Here is a 21,523-nt window from a genome sequence, read left to right on the forward strand (position 1 = left end):
GCTTCATAAACATGTTGTGCATATTCTATGGGTACAGACAACTCAGTAGGAGTTTGCCTGCCGTATTTTGAACACAGTGTTACTTTATAGGTAATCTATGCTGAATTTATCACTTATAGTCATCTGAAGATCTTCTTCCCATTTCATGGGAATTTTAGTTCATCGCAGAGCTTGTAAATACAACAAAAGGTGCAAAACCAATTGGAAAAATGGAGTCTAGTTGCAATGATAACTAAATAAATGCATCAAAAGGATGATGGGAGTACACTTGACAATGTTAATCAATTTACATCCACACAGATAGCAAAAACGGCCCTCTATATTTGTGACCCACTGTTTCTAATCAGGAGGAGTTTTTAAGAGATATTTTTGTAAGTGAAGCGGCCAGCTGACTGGCAGTGTGTAGTAGCCAGAAGTTGTGAAATGGGGAGCATTGTGGAGAAACAAAAAAATCCAATCTCTCCAGTACTTTCTTTAGCGTTTCATAAATGGACTTTAAAGCATAAGAATAGCAGGCCAGAACAGAAACTCCTAGTCAACCTTGAGGCCTCTACATATGGCCCAAGTCTGTTTTTTTTTTTTTGCAAAAGAGGCCAAATACAAAAGCATGCCATACTTTTTAAGATTTTTATTTGTAAAACCATGTATTCTTTACCTTTCACTTTACAATTATGCACTGCTGTTGGTCTGTCGATGAGAATCCTACTGAAATAATTCGGAGTGATGTGGAAAAGTTCAGAGGATTTGAATACTTTTGCAAGGCACTGTAGATGCGATTTTAGCCAAACACGTATTTCTACATTACAGTCATTTCACAGTTGTGAGCTAGAGGATTCCCTGACTCAGTCACGGAGTTAACCAAACATCTTTCGTCCCTCTAAAGCCCCCAGGACTCCGACACTCAGCTTCAGTGAAACCAGAATTATTCGGTAACTTTTTATTGCTCATGTTTCATCACGTACAAAACTAAAGGAAAATCTCAAAGAAATGACAGGGGGAGGAAATAAAAACATATAACAGACTGTTTCTCAGCAGGTACAGAAGGTCAAATTCTGTGTCAGAAATCCCGCACATAAACACACACACACACACACACACACCCACACACACACACCTACAGGGAGGACAGTAGGAGTCTTAAAGGATGTATGAAATCTGCAGCTTTAGCAGCGAGCCATCACAGCACTCTGAGTTCTAAACAGCAGGTGAAATGATATCTTCTCCTGCATGTATGCACACACACACACACACACACGCCCACGCCCACACGCACGCACATACACAGTATGTGTTAAGAGATTACGAGTGGAGGGGAGAGGTTTCAAAGCAGCCCCTGTCTCTCATTCATCACTTCCTTGGATCAAGGCAAAGATCAACACCCTCAGCAATGAGTGACTGACTGAGCAACAACTTCACCTTTTCATTCCTCAGCAGCAAAAGCTGTGCTCATAATTCTCAAAAATATGCAATATTCCTTTAAATAAGACAGTCAGCCATGTTATTTTTCTCTCGAGTTAGAAAAATGGCATTTTTCAGTGAGGGGAGATATTTTCAGAATGACTGGTAAAAGGTGGGACTGGTCTTCTGCAAAGTGAAGAAAGTCAGTATCCGCTGATATAACATTGTGTCTCATGATAGGTCATTTTCAAAGACTTTTTAAATTATTTTATTTTTTTTTTATTAACAGATGCACACAGTGGTGGAAGACTAAAGTAAAAATACGGATTAAACACCCGCTGTGCTTAACAGATTTACCGCTCTAGGTTTGCAACAGGCTAACTTTTTTTAAAATGGCATAAACTTCATAACAGTAACTGGAGAAAATGGCTGTTTTTCATGTAAAAAGGTAACATAAAAACGCCTTGAGCTGCAGTGCTCAGAAACAGGAAAATATGGTTAAATGCATTTACTACCTGCTGTTGTTGCAAATCGCACGACTGGTGTCCGAAAAAAAACATATTACAAATGGGTGTGTTCTTCAAGAGCAGTATCTGTGTTTGTGGGGTTATGGTTGCTGTGTCCTGCTTTCAGATCCATCCAGTAACCAAGAAAAGCCGTAATAAATAGTTCCTATTGTCACGTTTATCGATATCACAACAGTACCACAAAATATCGTGATAAAAATTTAAGTTCATATCGCCCAGCCCTACTCAGTTCTTGTGGAATATGTATAGGCCTTTTAGTGTCTTTATTCATTTAGGCACAAAAAAACAAACATTAAAAACATATTCCTTTAGCGTTAGCAAGTAATCAAATTAATCGCTCGTCATGGAGCTTAAGGAGGTCAATGCACTCACAAATAATCAGTGAATCCATAGAGACCATTTACAACTCACTTCCTAATAAAAATCATCTTTATCATCGCTTGGTGTTAATAAATCTCTGTTCATTCGCAAAACCTGTGAAATAGTGTTAATATATTAACATAATGAGATGAGGACATCTGTTTACTGACACTGATAACATTAAAATGTCTTCCTGCACCATGATCCTCCACAAAGTATTTACTGGATGAGACGTTTATAATGATGTCCCATAATAATGGCAACTTTGACCAACGTATTGATGATTTTAATGAAGACACTGGACAAAATGTAATCTCTGTTACTGGTTTCACAATTTTTACTGCCTTGTCGCTGAAATGTGCTATGCAAACAAATCTGATTGACTGATTGATGTAATGTCAAGTTGGCTTTCGGGTTGTAAAAGTAAATCAACCAGTAAAGAACTGCTTTGGCGGGAAAATGCCTATTACGGAGAACCTCGCTTCAACTAGACCTTTAAACCATGAGTTTTTCAAATTCTCTATAAATCGATTATCGACCAAAGATGTGTTTCTCAGAGGATCGTTTGAGACTTTCTACACGTCAACAAACACAAACCCTCATCCTTTAACGTCCACGGTATTTTTACTCTGTCCTCTGTTCGGTGCGGCGACATGTTAGCACCAGTTAAAAATCGCTTCCATTGCCAAACCCCTGCAGTTTTTGACCTATAGCACGCAAGCAACAGCCGCTCTCTGTCCGCTGTACAGCAGACCAAAAATAGTTACGCACTCCAGACAGGAAGTATTGTTGTCCTCTGATAAGTACTGGCATGTTGTGGCTGAGAGGTCGTGCCCTTCTGTGCCAAATGATTGTGATGTAATATAAGACGGACGGACGGCGCTTTAAGCTTCCCTTTGACAAAAACGATCTGATAATGACAGCGTAAAGATTTAGCAGAGGCAAATTATGAGTACAGGTGTGTGTGTGTGTGTGTGTGTGTTAAAGCTGATGACGGCGTCAGATTGAAGATGGAGGGGAGGATAAGAGGATGTAGCGATGCATGGCAAGAGAGACCAAAACAGGAGTGTTAATGTTCTCAGGCCTGCAGCTCTGACTTTAACTGTGCCCTTGAGATTCATTTTGCATGTGCTGGATGTGGGGGTGGGTGTGGGTGGGTGTGTGTGTGTGTGTGTATGTGTGGAAAGCAGACAGTGAGCTGATTCCTGTGCTTGACTTTGTGTCGGATAAGGTGTGTTACCCTGATGACTAGTTAACCCACAGCTGTAAATAAATCTGAAGCCACTCATGTGCATCAGCATCAAAAGATGGTACCCAGAGCCATAAATATACACCTGCGTGTGTTCACAGATACTCAGTGACACACGCATCGAGCTCTCTTGAGATTTATCCTTTAAGCGTTTACGTTCTCAGCAAAGGACAATAATGTAGCCCATCAATCTCTCAAACGGCTCAGCGTGTCGTTCGGAAAGAATTCACACTTCTGACATTGTCCGCACTCTTCTCCCCGCCCAAGTTTGCCGTTTATCATCTCCGAACTCCTACCCGTGACGGACGGGCTGGAGGCGACGGGAGTGGAAGCGAAGGGGCTTTTGATCGTCTTCCGTCCATACATCATTCACCCATGCTGCTCGCAGAGATGCTTTGTGATCGCTCTGACCCAATTAAACAGACACAGTTGCGCGCGCACCAACAAACACTCCACTTTTGGTGCTCCACGGTGACCTTGAATGTTGTTGTTTCAACGTATTGGCCACAGATCTCTTCTGTTTTTGCTTTTTCTTTGTCACATTCTAGATCCACAAGCACAAAGATTATGGCGGTCAAAAATAACAAGCACATTCCTACGTGTTGGTGACCTATTTTTTGATCAATTAAGATGATGTTTACAAGCAACACCCAAGCTTAATTATGGTCAAATCTGTAGAATCAATACATTCACTTATATATAACTTGTCTGACAACATGAAGTAGGCTGAGAGATGTGAAAAAGCAAAAAATCATGCCTTGATCTTGATGACGGTAAAGCGGCGGACATCGATCTTTCTGGAAAGGACATTACAAAGCCGTTTGAAAGGGTTTTGGAAAACGCAGAACCAAATGAGAACCAAACATAACACAGTGGTGAATCTTCCCACAAGTGACTGGCCTATCAAAATTACTTCAAGAGCACATTGACAACTCTGAAAGGTCCCACAAGAAGCAAGCAGAACGCCCAACACATTGCAGGTCTCACTCCACTCAGTTCAGAGGACATGATTCACAGGATATCAGCACGTCCTTAAAAGTCTTAAATTTAGATTTATGTATCTAAAATTAAGGTCTTAAATTCAGTTTGAAGCAATACGTTTGCCTTTATGTTAGTGTGTTAGTCACAGGTCTTAAATTTTGTCGTACTTTTGTATGTTCTATGTTTTGACGTCTTCATTGAGGCTACCACTAACTCACTGCTGACTAGCTTTTTTGCATTTCTCGTGGGTAAGTACAAATTTATCGCCAGTTGGCTGGATGAAGTTAAGTTGAGGGTTTTAAATTTCATTCATAATGTTTTTAAAAAGTCCAAGACAGATGTTGAAACCTGCAGAAAGTCTGGATTTAACAATAAGAAAGTGAAACTAAGCACAAATGCCAACTATGAACAGTTCTGACTAAAACTAAAACAAAGGCAGAAGAACTAAGGTTCTGGGGTGGCTGTGTCAAAGTCCAAACTTAAATTAGATCCAATTGCACGTTGTTCACGCATTAAATCCTTCAAATTAATTAAAAAATGTACACTAAGATGAGTGGGCCAGTATTTCTCCTCAGTGACTTCCACTCATCACAAACACTAGATGGCCTTTGTTTCCAAAAAGAGATTCACTTTCTTTAACAATAAAATGTGCCTGAAACTTAGGACAAAAGAAAAAATAAAATTTAAAGAAGGAAAAACTAAAAGGAATTAAATTTGTTTTGTCAGCCTTGTATGTTCAGTGTAACGTGAGGTTAACCAGGAGATAAGACCAGTCACATCATATAAAGTCATCATTAAGTGCTTGACTGACTAAATTCGTGTGATTACCATCTTCATGTGCAGCCACCATGAATCTGTCCCACTTCTATAACTCCAGCGTCTTAGATATGGTTGCTGCACTGGGGTGAATCTTTAGGTTCACAGTGAAACCTAAAGAAAAGCCAATACACAGGTCACCGGAGTACTTGGTGCCCCCAAAGGAAGACTTTGTCTGCCTTTACAGGGGACAAAGCTTGAGCAGTAAATTGACACCAAACCAGAAAATATGTCCAGGAACAAAGATCTATGCACCAGTAATGGTTCTGGAATTGACTTCAGAGCTGGGCTGAGCCCGGTCCAGTAGGCAGCAGGAAAACAAAGAGATTTGCTAGCTGTTGCTGTGCTAACAACTGTCTGCAGGGAAATGTAACAGGAGCACATTCTGCAACATAAACATTAAAGCAGGGATGTAGTAGCAGATCTACTGGTATTAGCAATGAAATGGATGATTTCATCTTAGCAACAAAAATCTGTTTGAGACTTGCCTTTTTGTGCAGCACTCGTCGGAAGAAGAATTGAAGAGAAACATTGACGAACCCTACACATAATGCAAAATATTTATTCAGGAGCATTTTGAGTACTCACTAGAAAATAGAATATTTGACAGAGGCAAGACACAAAAGGTTTTTAAGCACTTTAGAAATAGTTTTAATGTTAACCTGCTTCACATTTTCCTGTCAGAGCTAACGGACTTTTAAAACGTTGTGTCGACAAGTCTGGGCTGCATCAGATAGTTTAAAATCTTCAATATTTAGGGTCGGCTTAGAAGCAGATAAGCAGAATAAGCAAATGTGGACTGGTCAGTCCTGGACTGGAATATTGTGTACCGATTACAGTCTCACATTGTTATACGGATTTAAGTCGATAAGGAATCATCAGATGTACAAGTGAACTGCCACCTATTCACAATTCATTTTTTTGCAGATTCACCAATTTTACTGTGGAACCTAACTTAAAGTTATTCGCAGAAACTCTGAGTATTCTTTTTTTTTTTCTTGTGGCGCACATCTAAAACACGTGAAAGGAAATTGCAGGGCGGGAAGCTGGATTAACTGGGTGACCTGCTACTTGACATGCTATTGGCTGCCGTTTGCAAAGCAGCCAATGCAGGAGCTGCATTTACTTTCACTGGTGCTGATTGGCTGTACCCCAGAAAGCTGAAATAAGGAAGACCGCTGTAGATGTTAGCTTCTGTGGCTAAAACGGTTTCCCCTGTACGCATGAATGCATAATGAGGTACATTTAGTGTTGAACTGTGAAAATAGCCAAGCGTTTCTAGAGGGGGTCTCAATCACTCCTGGAGTTTAACTATTTGCGGCTGGCTTTGGTCCCTGACAAGGGAATGCCGATATCCACTATATTGCTGTGACTTTCAATTAGTTTTACATGCATGGCCTATTTATTGAATGTGTACTTGGGGTCCTAATTTGGAGTTATATGATTCCAGCATTTGAGTACAAATCAAATGCACCATATAAACCTGCCACAAATCAGCCAAATGAAACCCTTGGGTCACCGGAGACACGACTCCCTGCAGGGTTGCCAACTCTCATGTTTCAGAGTTTTCTTCTAACTCTGCCTAGACAAATCTCATTAGAATTAAGGAGATTTTATTACCATTCCTACCGACAGCTGAAAAGTTGGCAACTCTGGCTTGGACAACTTGCACAATGTCTAGAGATGAAGTGAGGGACCAAAGTCTACAAATGTGGGATTGTCGGCCGTTTTAGACAAAATCTTCCATTGCAAAAGAAAATCTTGTGAGAAGAAATCAGTGTTCTGTCATTGTTAAAGGAAACAATGACAGAACAATGTTAGTATTGCTGCAACCAATGTTGTCCTGTTTACTCTAAATAAGGCAGACGAACACTCAAAACTTGCCGGGGTGTTGCTCTTGCATCTCTGACGTTCCTGCTGTGATTCTGCTGCATTAGCAATGAGCCAGATTACGATTTCATAACGTTCAGCTCAAACAAGGTGACATGTTCCAAGTCACGTACAATTTGTGACACTGCGCAGTGTGCTCTAAGCCTAAATTTCTCAAACGGCCACTCGAAACTCGGGAACAAGCGGGAGCCTGTAATCACGCCTAGCTGAGAAGAGCACTGAGGCTTCACTCTACGAAGCTCAAGCACCCTGGAAGGTGAGCCCAAACGAGGTTTTTAAGTGGTGTCAAGCTGCTTTGTTAGAAACCGGCAAAGCTTTTTAGAATCCAAGATGTTTTTACATTCAAAAAAATGTCACACAATTAATTCTGCTAATATTTCTCGTGTGAGAAGACTGCATCAGCTTTTTTTTGCCTCTAACCAGCTGTCAGTCAAAAAGACTACAAAACCAATTAAGCAAATAATCTCCAATAGTACTTGTAGCTAAAAAGAACAAAAAAAACCTCAACAAAGTGCCTGTTTGACATAAGAAATACGGTTGCCAAACTTAGAAACTTTTCATGGGAATTAATAGGAATTTAGTTACAAAAAAAAAAAAAAAAATTCATGCCCGTATGTGATGTGGTTTCCTTAAATTTCCAGTTCATCCTCGTGATTTCCCATGAAAAGTTGACAGTTTGAAATATTTCTAAGATCCCCACGGAAAGTTTCCGAGGCCGTTTCGATCTCAGCAGCCTCAATGAAGAACAGAATGCGTTGACTTTTGAACTTCAGGTCCCTGAACTTTCTCTGTTGCTTGTGTTTCACTTCTTTTATGTACAATCACACTACTGTGTTTTCTCTCTGTTTAATTATGTGCCCCCAAAATGAGCTTTTGCTCTATGTGGACAGATTTTGTCCTGAACACAGAGCAGCTAATGTTGACTATTTCAAGTGAAGATACCGTTTAAACACTGACATAAACAAGTTTCCCTGTTTCGACTGTGGCAGATTTAAGGCATCGGTCTTTTTTTTCTTCTTCTTCTTTTTTTGTGAATCTCCCCCTATTTTACCTTTATTTTTCTGAATGAAGTGCGCGTGTGCTTGGATGTGCCACTCACACAAGGTGTTGGTAAAGAGCACTTTACATCGCATGGAGGAACTTGTGGTTGTATGTGCAGGGTTATTGCTCTCAATAATCTCAGAGGTCAATCTGTTCTCCTAGCTCAAAGGCAACCTTATTGATGTCTCTGTTTCTCTCTCACACACACACACCCACGCACGCCAACACACACTTAAACACACACTTTTCGTCACGTTAAAGAGCATTTGCGATATCTAAATCTGCAACAAGAAGAGACAAGCAGTTTCACGGCGTTGGCTCGTCCCTCCTCCGTTTTCTGTCCGTCTTCCCTTCAAGTAGTGTTTCCGGACGCCTCTGCGCAGCGGCCCGTCACACCTGCATGTTGGGTTTGCTCAGATCCCCGTTGCCCTGGTTGCCTCCTCCGCCGCTCCCGTTCATCGGCCCCCTCTCGTCCTCGTCCTCGCTGTCTAGCTCCTCGCTCTTCCGCTTGCTGTAGCGCTCGTACAGCACCATGAGCACGCCCATCACCCAGGCCGACACCGTGCCGGCCGAGAAGATGACGAAGCCGATGGCGATGAAGAAGAGGTAGTCCCAGTAGCCCAGACCCTGGTGGCAGTCTGCCCGCAGCTGCATGCCGACCTCCGCCAACCGCTGGCCCGCCAGCTCCGGAGGGTTGTAGCAAATCGTCTGGCCCTCATCTGGAAGTGGAGGTGAGATGGGGGAATTAATTAGGAGGGATAGTGCATGAAAGGACATCAGGGCTGAGAATAATGAGTGCATATGGTGGAGGATGAAGGGCAGAGTGTCAGAATGGACAAAAACAAATGTAATTGCTTTGGAGGAAATGCTGGGCGACCATCAATAACGTCCACACAGACGTTGCCTTCAACAATGCATTGATAACCTTCGTGATAAAGGATCCCAAAAGCCGCCAACGTATTTCCTCTGAGTAATAAGAAAAACAGAAGTCTTTGGCGTGCAGGACGCCGAAACATTACTATGCCGCACACACCGACGACACCGACGCATGCATACAAGGAAAGGTGACACCAGCCCTCGCTCCCTCGCTCCCGCGTCCGACAATAAACACCAACAAATGGCTCTGCTGTTGCGGAGAGACAAGGAGACAAATGTTTTCTCTGACAAGACATCTGCCCTCGTAATGAGGAATATGATAATCGGCCTGACTGACGGCTGACCACACAAAAGATGCAGAATTATTGGCATGAACAAAACACTGCGCACAGTAAAGGGTTCATCTGGAGGTGGAGGTGGAGGGGACGGCGCTCGGCGCGTAAAGGTCGCAACAGCCAGACAAACCGGCTTATGGGATTAAAAGTGTTTCCGAAGAGCTTATCAGGAGCACCGATCAGCATGCCGCAGTCGATACGTCTTTACGCTGACGACACCGTTCTGTTCTTGTAGAGATTTTGTTCGCCATTTACTCCAAAAATAAATCAAAAGGAAAACTTTTTTGTTTGTTTTGATTGAATTACCAACATGTGGGTAACAGGGTGTACAAAACTAAACCTTAACCCCTTAACTTTTGTGACGGACCCAGCGTTCTCAGGGACCCACTGACTTGCACTCAAAAGCATTTCGAAGGCGACAGGTTAACATTAGCTCTTTGCTTTCTAAACTGAGACAGAAGCTGGATTCTTTTTATAACTCAAGCTTCCCACTTGTCACACGCAGAAGAATTATAGCAGCATCGGCGGTCTTTGCTCTGGATGATGGCGATGTCTTTTACAGCTGAGCTGCCCACTCCATCCAAGAAACTACGTGTCATTCTGTTTCAAGATTCTTCACTAAAGATCGCCATGCAACACATAATTGCATGTTACATAAAAGCAGATCTCTCTTGTTTTTTTTGTCTGTAAGAAGAGATTACAGCTATTTTCCCTAAGGCACCTTCACATCCACAAACTGACATTTTTGTTCACTCTCCTTTGCAAGCTGTTTATTCTCAGTCAGATTGGATGGTGAGTATCTAGACTCTACAAACAATTAGGGCAGGACACTCAAAAATACCAGTATGTTTTACTCAAATACAAACCTCTTTTTAAGGTTTGTATTTGGATGCATTTACAAAATGTTACTATAAAAAGCTGCAATTAAATTCCCTTAGGAGGTTCTTGTTTGACTCTGCAAATAAAATCCCAGCAAAGATGACAACGTCGACTTATGAACTGGTAGCAAATGAGTTTGTGTCTGAGAGATCTCGGTCAACAGTTAAAAGTCGAAGGTCAAGATGAGGTCAGGAGGACGGAGAACCTTTTCTGGGTCAGCCGTTCCCGGAGCTGGAAATCACAACTTTGGCTGCAGAAGACGTTCAGAGTCTCTGCAGTGGGAGTTCACCGCTGTGCGCTGCAGACAAATACGACTTTCATGGATGAGTCATAGAAGGAGAACCTTTCTGCATACGTAACACAATTCGGCATCAGAAGCTAAAAAGTAAACATGTAACTTAACAAAGGCCTTGGGAGGAAGGAGAGGGGAAAACCCTCCAACCAAATGGAGGCATTTTGAAAAATGCTGTACAAAAACATATTGCACCGAACACCAACGCAAATTCTCCCCCAGCTGCAAAAAAATGTGCTTAAAAGCTGTGAGATCTCACACGGCGGTGCCACTAAAGGTTCATGTCGATCAACAACACTCAGCCTTTAAAAGGGCATGCAGAGTTTTTTTGGGTTTTTTTAAAGACACTAATGGATTATTTCAGCATGTCCACTAAAATAGCAGGAAACTCAGCAGTTCGGTTTGTGATGCGATACTGTTAAACTGAATACTATTCATTTTAGTTTTGTCTTTTTAAAATGTGGTCTTATTTGGAGCTTTTTCTCCTTCTGCCCTCCGCAGATTGTTCCTCGACTGAGATCTACTGCTGCCGTACAACAGACAAGCTAACAAAGCATTTATTGTTATGTGCTCCGGCACATTGTATTTATTTCTGTCTATTTTTTTTCACTTGGATTATTTTGTATAGAAGTTAGTTGTATGATTTTTGTTGTTGTTGTTTAATATACTTTGGAGTTTTGATAATTCTTTCTTGTAATTGGTCCGTTAATTTGTGACGCTGTTGGACAGCCTATAAATAAGCTGGATTGCGCCAGGTAAAGGCGACGCCCACTCCCAACCAACACCCAGGATGCGTTCTGACGCAGTGCGCACGTCTCCAGCCTGCCACACGGTAGTTTTGGTTAGCTGTTTGTTTGGTTGATGTTTTTTTGTTGTAATTTTTGACCTGGTGGGACCGGTTGTCTTGTTTTCGATTTTTCTTTAACAGTAGTTTCTTTTTTCTTGTAGTCCGGTACTAGCAGGGGCTTCGACGGCCCTGTATAGGGTTGGCCCCCTGCTGTACCATTTTGTTCTTTTTGACCGGCTCATCAGGTCCAACTTTCTGTTTATACTTTGGGATTTTTGTGTTCTTTCTTTTTGGGACACGGGGAACCGAGGATTTAATTCTCTTTTTTCTTCACAGAAAAATCAAAAGAAGCCCATCTTAAAGAAAAGCTCGAGAGAATTGAAAATAAAAATTACTTTTGAATCCTCATTTTTGTCTTCGTGTCCTCAAGTATGTTGTGCCCTTTGTGGACGTAACATTTATTAAAAGTAACGAAATGAAATAATGACCAGTGCATTAAGGTGCTATTCACAGGTAAGTTAATCCACCACAACTCTGTCTATGGTTTTATGACGTCTATGCTGAAAAAAGAAAAACCACAAAAAGAGTGATAAATCTGAATAAATCTAAAGAGGCAAGAATTCACTCTAGGAAGGCGACTATAAAGATAATTTGCATTAGAGATGGGTGGCTCGATCCAAAGTATAAATATCAATATTAAGTTGGTATCACTTTAGTTTCAGATTCTCTCTTGAATTATTTTTATTTTTGGGGGGGTATTATAGTTTCTCAACTCCACCTAAAAAAAAGAAAAGATTTTGCTTTGATTTGTTCTCAAATGCTAAAGGACACAAATAGTTTGTTTTTCAAAAGTTTTGTTTTTCTGTTTTCTCTGTTTATGGTGCTGATGTGTTAAGTATTTTTGCAGACACATATAAACTTTCTCCATATTCCAAATTCATTTTAAAAGGAAACAACACATAAACGATCAGAAGTTTGATGAGATATCAAACAAGAATGCATAGTTTTAGCGTCGGTATCAGTATTGGTATCAGTATCAGTGACAGTGGTGTTGTATTTATTTGGTATTGGATCGACACCAAGACGATATTTCGCACACTTCTACTTTGTGTTCGAGTTTTAAGTCTTGACACTTTCAAACAGCAGAAAACTAAAAAAAAAAAAAAAACACAGACATTGCATTATAGGTAAAATATTCCCCACTGAACTTTAAATCTAAACTAACAATAAAAAAAGGGTTTGTCCAAGTTTATGCCTATTAGAGTGACTTCTGCACGCATCTAATAGAGGAAAGAAAGCAGGAAACGCAGTTTTCAATCAGTCCATCTTCACCAGTCCTGCTACTTCCCTTGCTCCTCCCTGCCTCTTTAATTGCCTTGTGCGCTCCAGAAAGGGCATCTTTTTCTCTCCTTCCTCCAGCTCAGAACAATGAGAGAATGACAGAGAAGAGATAGAAAGACGAACAGCGGCAGCACTTTTAGAGATGAAAGTCCAGAGGCAGTGGGGACAGAGATAATAGCAGAGAATCCCGTCAGACGGAGAAAAAAATAAATGCTAACGTGTGCACAGATTTAAAATATTTACATCCACATGCTTTTAAATCAAAGCGCCAAATGATGAGTCTGACTTTAGAAGGAAAGGGAAGTTTTTTTCTTTTGTTTTGTTTTTTAATGGATTACCTTATTATCTTAATCAAGCTGCAGTTATCTACCAGTAAAAGTCCCGACGACAAGGAAGGGAGCGGCAGCGAAGAACAGCAGGATAGGATCTTTACTTGTCAATCTACCGGGCCTGGTTGATTTTTTTTTTTTTTTAGCAGCAGCAGCAGCTGCAGGAAACAGACAAAACAATTAAACCCATGCACACTTTACAAATCTCTATCTGTGTTATTCAGATTCAACCCTTCAGATAACCTGAGACAAGATCCATCTGATGATGATGATGATGATTAGATCAGTGCTACGTAGGACGTGAGGATTAAATGTAACAAATTAGCCAGCTCGGTGGTCCGATAAGCTATCTCTAAGCCCACCAGAGAGAATTTCCGCAACACATCTGCACAGCTTTGATAAGGTTTTTTTGATCAATACGGACGCAGCAATCGCCTAAGGATTTGTCTCGCCAAACGTCTCCTGTTAATGCTTTTATGTCATGTGTGCTCCGGACCTCTGCTTCTTAACACAGCAGCTGAGACGTGTTTGTGTTTACCTGACAATTGTCCCCAGTGCAGCTATACCAAGAGCATTCACAACACTTTAAGCTGCTGGGGAAGCTTTTAACTTTATTTTAAGGCATTTTGTGGGATTAGTGATTGGGCGTGTGTTAAGATTACAGGGAGGTTGCTCTGCAGTAAAAGTTCAGATGAGGATATTGCTGACAGGCAATCGCAGTGTGCGACTCGACCGAAGTGGTGGTCACCCTCCCCCTTACCCCCCTGTTTTTTTTATCTTCTTCCTCTTCACGTTTCACAACACCTCCTTTAGCTCAAAGGAGACTAAAACGCATCAAGCTGGTTTTACTTTACCTCGGTCTCTGAAGAAACTGAAGCAAATGCTTACTTTGAAAGTTCACAGAGCCTAATGCAAAACCCTGAGAGAATTTAAAACAGAGAACCGCTTCATCCGTGTTTTTAACTTGGAAACCGTCTTGCTCGAGAATAAGTGGCTTTCTCTTCTTAATTTTTCATTTCCTGTCATCATTTATTAATCCTGATTAGATTTGATCATCTGTTTGCCTTGAACAGAAACATAGCATGTTCAAAGGTCTTTGACACAACCTGATAAAAGTTTTAGAATATGACTAAAATATATAGTGTTTTAAAAAATGTCTTAGTGTTTATTTTACACAGGAACAGTTATCAAAAGAAAAAAAAAAGCGGTCTGTTTGAAGATGTCTTCTGTCCTATACAAAGTTAAGACAACAGGGAATTATTCAATACAATTTAATAAATTTGCTCACCAACTCAAATAAGTTCCTTTCACCGGCACATATTTTTATGTGTCTACAAACTCATCACGTATATTTAGGAATCACATTTTGAAAGACCCATCGTGTATTTAATGTTTGTGTTGCCATCTAAACCAGTGAAGAAGCCTAAAGTCTGCCCTGCTGTTGGGACAGAGTATCTGAACCCAAAACCATCAAAAGTTTGATGTACTGCACAGTCTGATCACCTCAAAGTGGATAAAAAATTTAAATGATCAATTAATAATCGTATAAATAATAAATTAACAATTTTATAATAAATAATAAACTAAGGAAAGTAAGTTGAACTACTGTGCTGTTGGAGTTTTGTTAAGCATTCATCATGCTGAGGTGAGTAACTGTCAGTGCGGATGGGATTGAGATACATATATAGTTATGCCTTTAAGTTCACTGTCAAGTGACATACGTCGCAGGTTGCCGGGGGAGTTGGCATTCAAAGACCTTCATGTCTCCATACTTTCATTCCTCCGAGGCTCTCTGTGCATCGCCTCATACGGTTGTCTGTCCACAACTCTGAGTCCCATGTTGTGATTGTTCGAGCCGTTTAGCCGATTCTGTCAGTCTCAATACCCTGCCAGGCTTTCTTCCAAGTTAGGTGTGAGGATTGTGCATTATCATTTACACAGCATCATTTTTGTAGCTGTATGGAAACCCTGTATGTGCAGAAACGAACAGACACGTCCCTCCGGATATTTGGGTCTATTTTTTTCTTTTCTCCTCTGATCTCTCTTTCAAACACAACATTTTCAGCTTTGCTCAACATTTGTCGATTTATGTCTCTGTAGCCTCCTCTCTGAAACAAAAAAAAACCCACTAACAAAAGCCAGGAGTGATCTATAAAACAACTCTGTGTCAGGATTTGCAGCTGAAATAACTTTAAGCATGCTCTAATAAAACCCCTTTCTTTGTTTCACAGGCTCAAGTAAGAGTTTATAAGGGAAGAAGCAATGATCAGTCAAACCTTAAGGATTGTCCTGCTGACCATAAGCTGCCATAACGCTGTAAAATTAAAGAAAACAACGAATACATTAGCTGCAATAATCCAATAATGCAATGAAGGCAAATCTGTAACGTCGACAGGACTTCCTGAACGAGAGGCTGCAAAGGCTGAACGCATTGGCTGAGGAATAAACAGAGAATGACATCAGGATGTTGCTGTGTTACAACCCATAGATCTCTGGACTGAGCCGGTTATATGTCATTTAGTTTTGGTCAGACATTTACATTAGCCTGTGTGCATAACCATCAGATAAAATTATGAGATATTTACACTTTTATTTTACGCTAAAATGGTCACAAGCAAAAATTAGGTGCACACGTTCCACTTTGGTGTAGTTGTTATAGTTTATGAGTCTGGGAGGGTCTTTGGTTGTTCCTGAGCGTGAGAACCAATTCTCTGTATTCAGGAGGAATAGTTTGGGTCAGACAGTTGAAACCTGAAAACACTTGGCTGTTTTCAAATGTCCTGTTTGCAGTATAAAGTGCAGAGATAAGCAAAAGGTAACTGAAAGTTTTACTGAATGATAAATACAATGTAAGCAAAAGGAACAAAGAGGACTAAACCCAATAGCGCAAAGAATGGAACATTAGAATAAATTAAGAAGCTAAATACAAAGGAATGAGCTTATATTGACAATAATGAGTACAAAAATTGAGTATTGCAACACATAAAACAACTTTTGTGACAATGGTTCTGTTTAGCTGATAAAACATATTTTGCTACATGTGCTGTGCAGTGTTATTGACATAGGACATTGCATTCTTCTTGAAAGTAAATACAAAATAAATAATAGGGTAATTTTGGAAACAAAAGGACAATCTCAGTCTTTAAAGCCCATCGCTGTAAGCTTTCACTGATTCCAAACATGTCAGATAAAATGACAATTATCCCAAACAGTGAATAAAGTAGAAAAATAAAAATAAAGCTGGATTCCAGCAGTTTGGCTTGCTCGCTTAAGAAATCCAGCAGAGAAAAAAAAAAAAAGTCAACCTGCATATATAGTACGTACGCTGTGTCTTTACTTAACATTCATGGCAACATTTTAGAGAAAATTCATGACTGATTGCTATAATCAGAGATAAGAGAAAATAATGTGCGTATTACCGGAGAACACAGGAAAAGGTGGCAGTCAGGATGATTCACTCTCCGCTTCGGCATTTTTCACCGTCTTTTTCTTTGTCGCACGTCCCATCACTCAGACCACTCAGACATTATTCTGGCACAATGCCCTTGACATTTTCAGTTTGCCTCTGTTTTTACCACAGTGCTCACTTTTTCTGCTGAGTCTTGTCTTCAGTAAAACATGCTCATATGCACTTCCCCCCCAACCCCCACCAACTACCAAAAATCCCACGAGTCTTCTTTGAAAATCCATTGTTTCGAATACAGAAAATCATGAGGTCAACGTTGTAAAAATGCCAATCTCAAAAATGCATCATTATCATATGGATCTCTGTTCAACTGAGCAGAAATCATTTAGTTTTTGAACAGATATTTTGATCTAAAAGCAGAACTTTGTAAATATTAAACGTGCTGAATATAAAAATCTTGATTCGCTCCTTTTTTGTTCTATGTTCTAGCCTTTTTGAGCTGAAACAGATTAGCTCAAAATCTGTGTGTCACGCAGAATTTGCTGGCTGATCCTTTGGATTTTGAGTGCAGTCACTATGGAGGACTGGTCTGCATGGTCAGTGAACGCACCACGGCAAAGAGGTAAATAAACAACAGCACAATAAGCAATCCTCTGACAGGAATATTATTGAAGGCGGTCAGGTAGACATTGCTTATAACAATATTATATTCCCTTTGAAGTCTTCAAAAGGATAAAGCAGAGGAATCACTGCAGTCGTATGTTAATATTTCTGATATTTGCTGGAGTCTCACTTCCTGTATAAAGGTATCAGTCTGAATGAGCAGCAGAAAATGCCACAGTAGAAAATGTCTGCTGCGTTTCTAGAGGTTTCTTAAATCTTTTCTGCTTCCTTTGATTTTATTAAAAATGTTTTTAGCTATCTGAGTTTTCATTCTTCGCTAACAACCTTCACACATGCTATATTGTGTGAGACCAGTTAATGCTCAGGTATGATGCATTCTCCGTTAGAGGGCGTTTTCTTTTTTTTTGCATTAACTCACTGATTAACAATCAGGTCAACTGTGAAATCCGTCTCTGTCCTGAATAATGTTGTTATTATCAACAAGATCTTTAATTCAGCCATAAATTGGTAAGGAACTACAGTATTTGAGTCTCAAAAATTGACAAAAACCACAAATCAGAAATTGACGGACCTGTATCAATGGAATCGTCGTATTTCTAGTTTTCTAAACTGTTCGCTTTTTCGGGACGGGGACTCTTCCATGTGTTTGTTACGGAATTTCACCACCGTCTTGCAGCTCATTAGGACGTCTTTTAGGTCTCTGTATGTGCAGCATTTCATAATGCTGCAAAAAGACACAGACACCCCAGGAGCAAACTACAGGATGTTTTGAGGTTAGGGAGAAATATATACACCAGACAGAGATGTAAAGATGTACAAGAGCGTCACCCGTCCCCCCCTTTGTTGCTGCAGAGTAGCAGGAACCTGCAGTCTAACTCCTCTTACGAAAGTAACTGCTGCCTCAAAAAAAAAAAAAAAAAAAATCTACAGCTTCTGCATGCTTACTGCACTGCAGTTTCCACACATCCTCAGCTTAACCTGCATCCTGGAAAACCCTGCAGCACACGCCCGGGTCAGGAAGCGTCGTGGCGTTGTGAGATGTGGGGGAGAAAACTTTAACGTTTGCAAACAAATTAATAAATCTGCACAAGCATGGAGAAAACTGTCGTGTTATTATTGGGTATGGACGCTGAAGCGTCTCCAGAGGAGGACAGGAAGCAGGCTGCAGTTGAGGTTTGTTTTTATGATGAAGACTCTCGCTGTCCTGACGTCGGCATGCAACAAGGATTGCGGCCATGCAGGGCGGAAAGTGTGGAGAAGCCTGCCGGCTGAGAGTGCACAAAGCCCTGCGGCTCAGTGACACCATCAGCGCCAGGGGCTATTAGGATAAAAATAGTACTGCAGGAATTAAACAGCAGCAATAAGAGGAAAATACACAGAAAGCATCTTACTGAGCTACAAACGCAGCAAAATACTGACAGCACAAACAACCGCTAACAGAGAGAATAAACAGAGCTTTAAAGTAACTAGTGCATACAAGGTAAAGCAGTCTCTATGCGTTTATATGTCTGTAAGTATTCTTTAAATACAAAATTAACTTTTTTTTAAATAAATTTTTTAGAACCACAAAGTTTAAAGGGGCAGTATTAAGTATTTTACAGACTCAGTCTCATTTCATAGCACAATCAAGTGACAATGTCAACTTCAGTTGTTATAAAAAGTGTTGTACATATATCAAATATGACTTAAAAGAAATCTGACATCATAACGCCTTGAAATTGGGCCTCTGTCTCTTTAAGAAACTCCGGCTCTTTCTGAAACTCCGCCTTCAGGAAGTCATCGCAACATGGCTCCTCTATTAACCCTTTAATGTCATTTTTACCAGCGTTTCTCCAAGCAGCAGCGTATGAAGATCTCAGCTGGTGTGAAGTTCCACCAAGTGTCTGCTAATTGCTGCTTGCTAGTCTGAAGGAGCTGAGTGGGGGAGTCAATTTTACAGTATACTGTCCCGTTGATGTACTTTACTGAGATTTTACGTGATAAACCAACATGAAGTAGAAAATGTTTGTGAAGTGGAAGGAATATGAAACATGGCTTTCAAAATGTTTTACAAATGAAAATCATTCATCCCCTTTTACGTCCCGACACTCCTAATTAAAATCCAACTAAGTCCACCTGTGTGAAGGCCTCGTCATGACGACCGTGGGACATATCAGAGATAAACCTGTGGGTTAGCTCAGCTTAAAAACACACACACACACACACACGCACCCCCACACGCCCACACACAGCTCTTGTCCTTACGGAATATCGGCAGGAAGAAAGTTCAGAAGTTCAGTTTGCAGTTTGCAGACACTGGAAGCAGGTGCTCTGATTAAATTAAACCAAATTCAGACTTTTTAGCCCTGCATGTGAAATGCTATGTATTTTATTGAAAAATAAAACAAAAAAATCATGCAGGTTTTTTCTCCCAATTCATAGCTAAGCAAACTTTGTGTTGGTTTATGAATATTTTGGTAAAGAACAGTAAATGTCTCATTGTGTCTGCTGACACAATTGTTGAAAGTCTGGATGTGGAAACAAAAACGTTTTACCTTAAAATAAAGCTAACAATTTCACTGGAAAATTGGGAGATATTTTCTTTTACATCAAGGTCTTTACCAAACTTTTTGTGAATAATTTTTGCTTTTGTGAGTGATCTGTGGAGTGGGACAAAATATATCCAGACACGTTTCTGTATTTTTGGCACCAGGGAAGTTACGATAACGACCATCGTAATCGCTCCAATTGATTCCCATTTTAGTCAGCGCCAGTTCCTCTCTAACAGTGTTATGGGGAAATATAAGAAGAGCATTAAAATATATTTTTATCTTTTCTTCCATGAGCAGTAATTCTTTTTTTTTTCTTTCTTTTAAGTCTTTAGAGTTTTATCTTAGCGATTAGCCCAGTTCTTGCTCATTGGCAAGAAGAAAGTCTCTGTTACATCTCTGTGTGTTTCCCAGGGAATCAAGTAGCCAAAAAGATTATTAAAAGTTTTTGGTGAGCCTTTGACAGTGCGTAACACCATGCTTGGCTGCATTCTTTTCTTTCTTTTTTTTATAACACACACTTTCCCTCGTCCCACAGACGCAGTATTAGTCAGATTGCCGACGTGCTGCTCTCCATCATTTATATGATCCCTACTTCCTCTGACTCGAAAGATTGGATGCAGCAACAGAAAGCAGAGCGGGTCAAACAGAAACACACCGAGCAGTCTTCTTCTGTCACTCTGTCTCCTCTGCTTTATCACTTCTTCTTCTTCCAACTCTGACAAGTTTGCCCTCATCCTCCACTCGCTGTTATCCATCCTCCTTTCTGCTCTTCACACTCTCCTCTCTCATTTCCAGTCCCATTTCGTTGCTGTCACGCACATTCCCGCACACACACACACACACACACACACACACACACCCACATGCAGCCTCGTTGCGCATCCAAACTCCGGCTCCCGTGCTGACACTCCTCAGCAGCTTAGGTGATCGCATTGCAAACACGCCCACGTCATGCATCACATCAGTCCTGGTTTCAAGTTCATGCCGTGAAATGCGCCGGGACATAAAAATATATGCAGGCTTCCAGTAGCTGGGCAGGCGGGCTGAATTTGATACGGTTCTCAGCACCAGATGGGTCTGAGGAACGGTTCCAGCTGATGAATAATAGATCATCTACCTGTATTAAAGTGAATCGATGCCTGCTTGTCATAATGAATGTTTTAATGGGCCGGAGTGACAGATCTGGGGCACAGCTAAAGGTAACTCCTTATTTGTCCCTTTTTGTTTTCCTCAGCTTCCTTTGAAGGCCAGTGACCCGCTTTTATTTACACACTTTTTCTTCTTCATCTTTTGCTGCAAAGTTTTATATAATCTACAAATTCTTTGGAAGTTTTATGCATTTCCCCCATTTTGCCTGTCGTGTAGCTCGCCGTTTGTCTTTTATGAATATTTAACTCCTGGACTGTGTGTGCTCCCCCCAGCTCTGGCTCTTTGCCCCTCGCTTATGAGCTGTCCAGGACACCAAGGGGCAGCCAGAAACGCTTTCCCTAAAGCGCGAGGGCCGTCACCTCGGAAACGCTGCCAGCCCGGCATCAGACACGCGCCGTACGTCCTGTGCATTTAAAACGACGCACTTATCAAAATCAGCAGCCCTATACTGTAAGCTTGGTGAGTCATTCAGCGACTCCGGCGTTACATTGTGACAAGAAAATGTACGTATGCTCTCGACGCCAGGAAGGAACCGATGGCTGCGGATGTGAGGGAGAGAGCGACAGGAAGGACGAATGCACAATCCGGCTTTAAGTGGACAAAATTTATTCTGTTATGGTTCAAACGCAGGTGCCAAAGCGGAACAATAAGCAATTAATTTATTACCAGTGACATAATAAATGATATTGCCCATTTGTTGTTTGGGGTGTGT

At 40.8% G+C, this 21,523-nt stretch overlaps 1 protein-coding gene across 1 annotated transcript in view; it reads right to left on the reverse strand.

Moving 5' to 3' along the window:
• Positions 1-613: 613 nt before the first annotated feature.
• Positions 614-21,523, reverse strand: part of lrrc52 (leucine rich repeat containing 52) — a 29,360-nt gene continuing 8,450 nt past the window's right edge. Inside the window, exon 2 of the mRNA XM_032573045.1 lies at positions 614-8,981. Within this exon, the coding sequence (XP_032428936.1) occupies positions 8,653-8,981 (329 nt within the window). The 3' untranslated portion in view covers positions 614-8,652. The remainder of the gene's footprint in view (positions 8,982-21,523) is intronic.

Source organism: Xiphophorus hellerii, chromosome 9 (genome assembly GCF_003331165.1).
Source record: "Xiphophorus hellerii strain 12219 chromosome 9, Xiphophorus_hellerii-4.1, whole genome shotgun sequence".
NCBI classification, from domain to species: domain Eukaryota; kingdom Metazoa; phylum Chordata; class Actinopteri; order Cyprinodontiformes; family Poeciliidae; genus Xiphophorus; species Xiphophorus hellerii.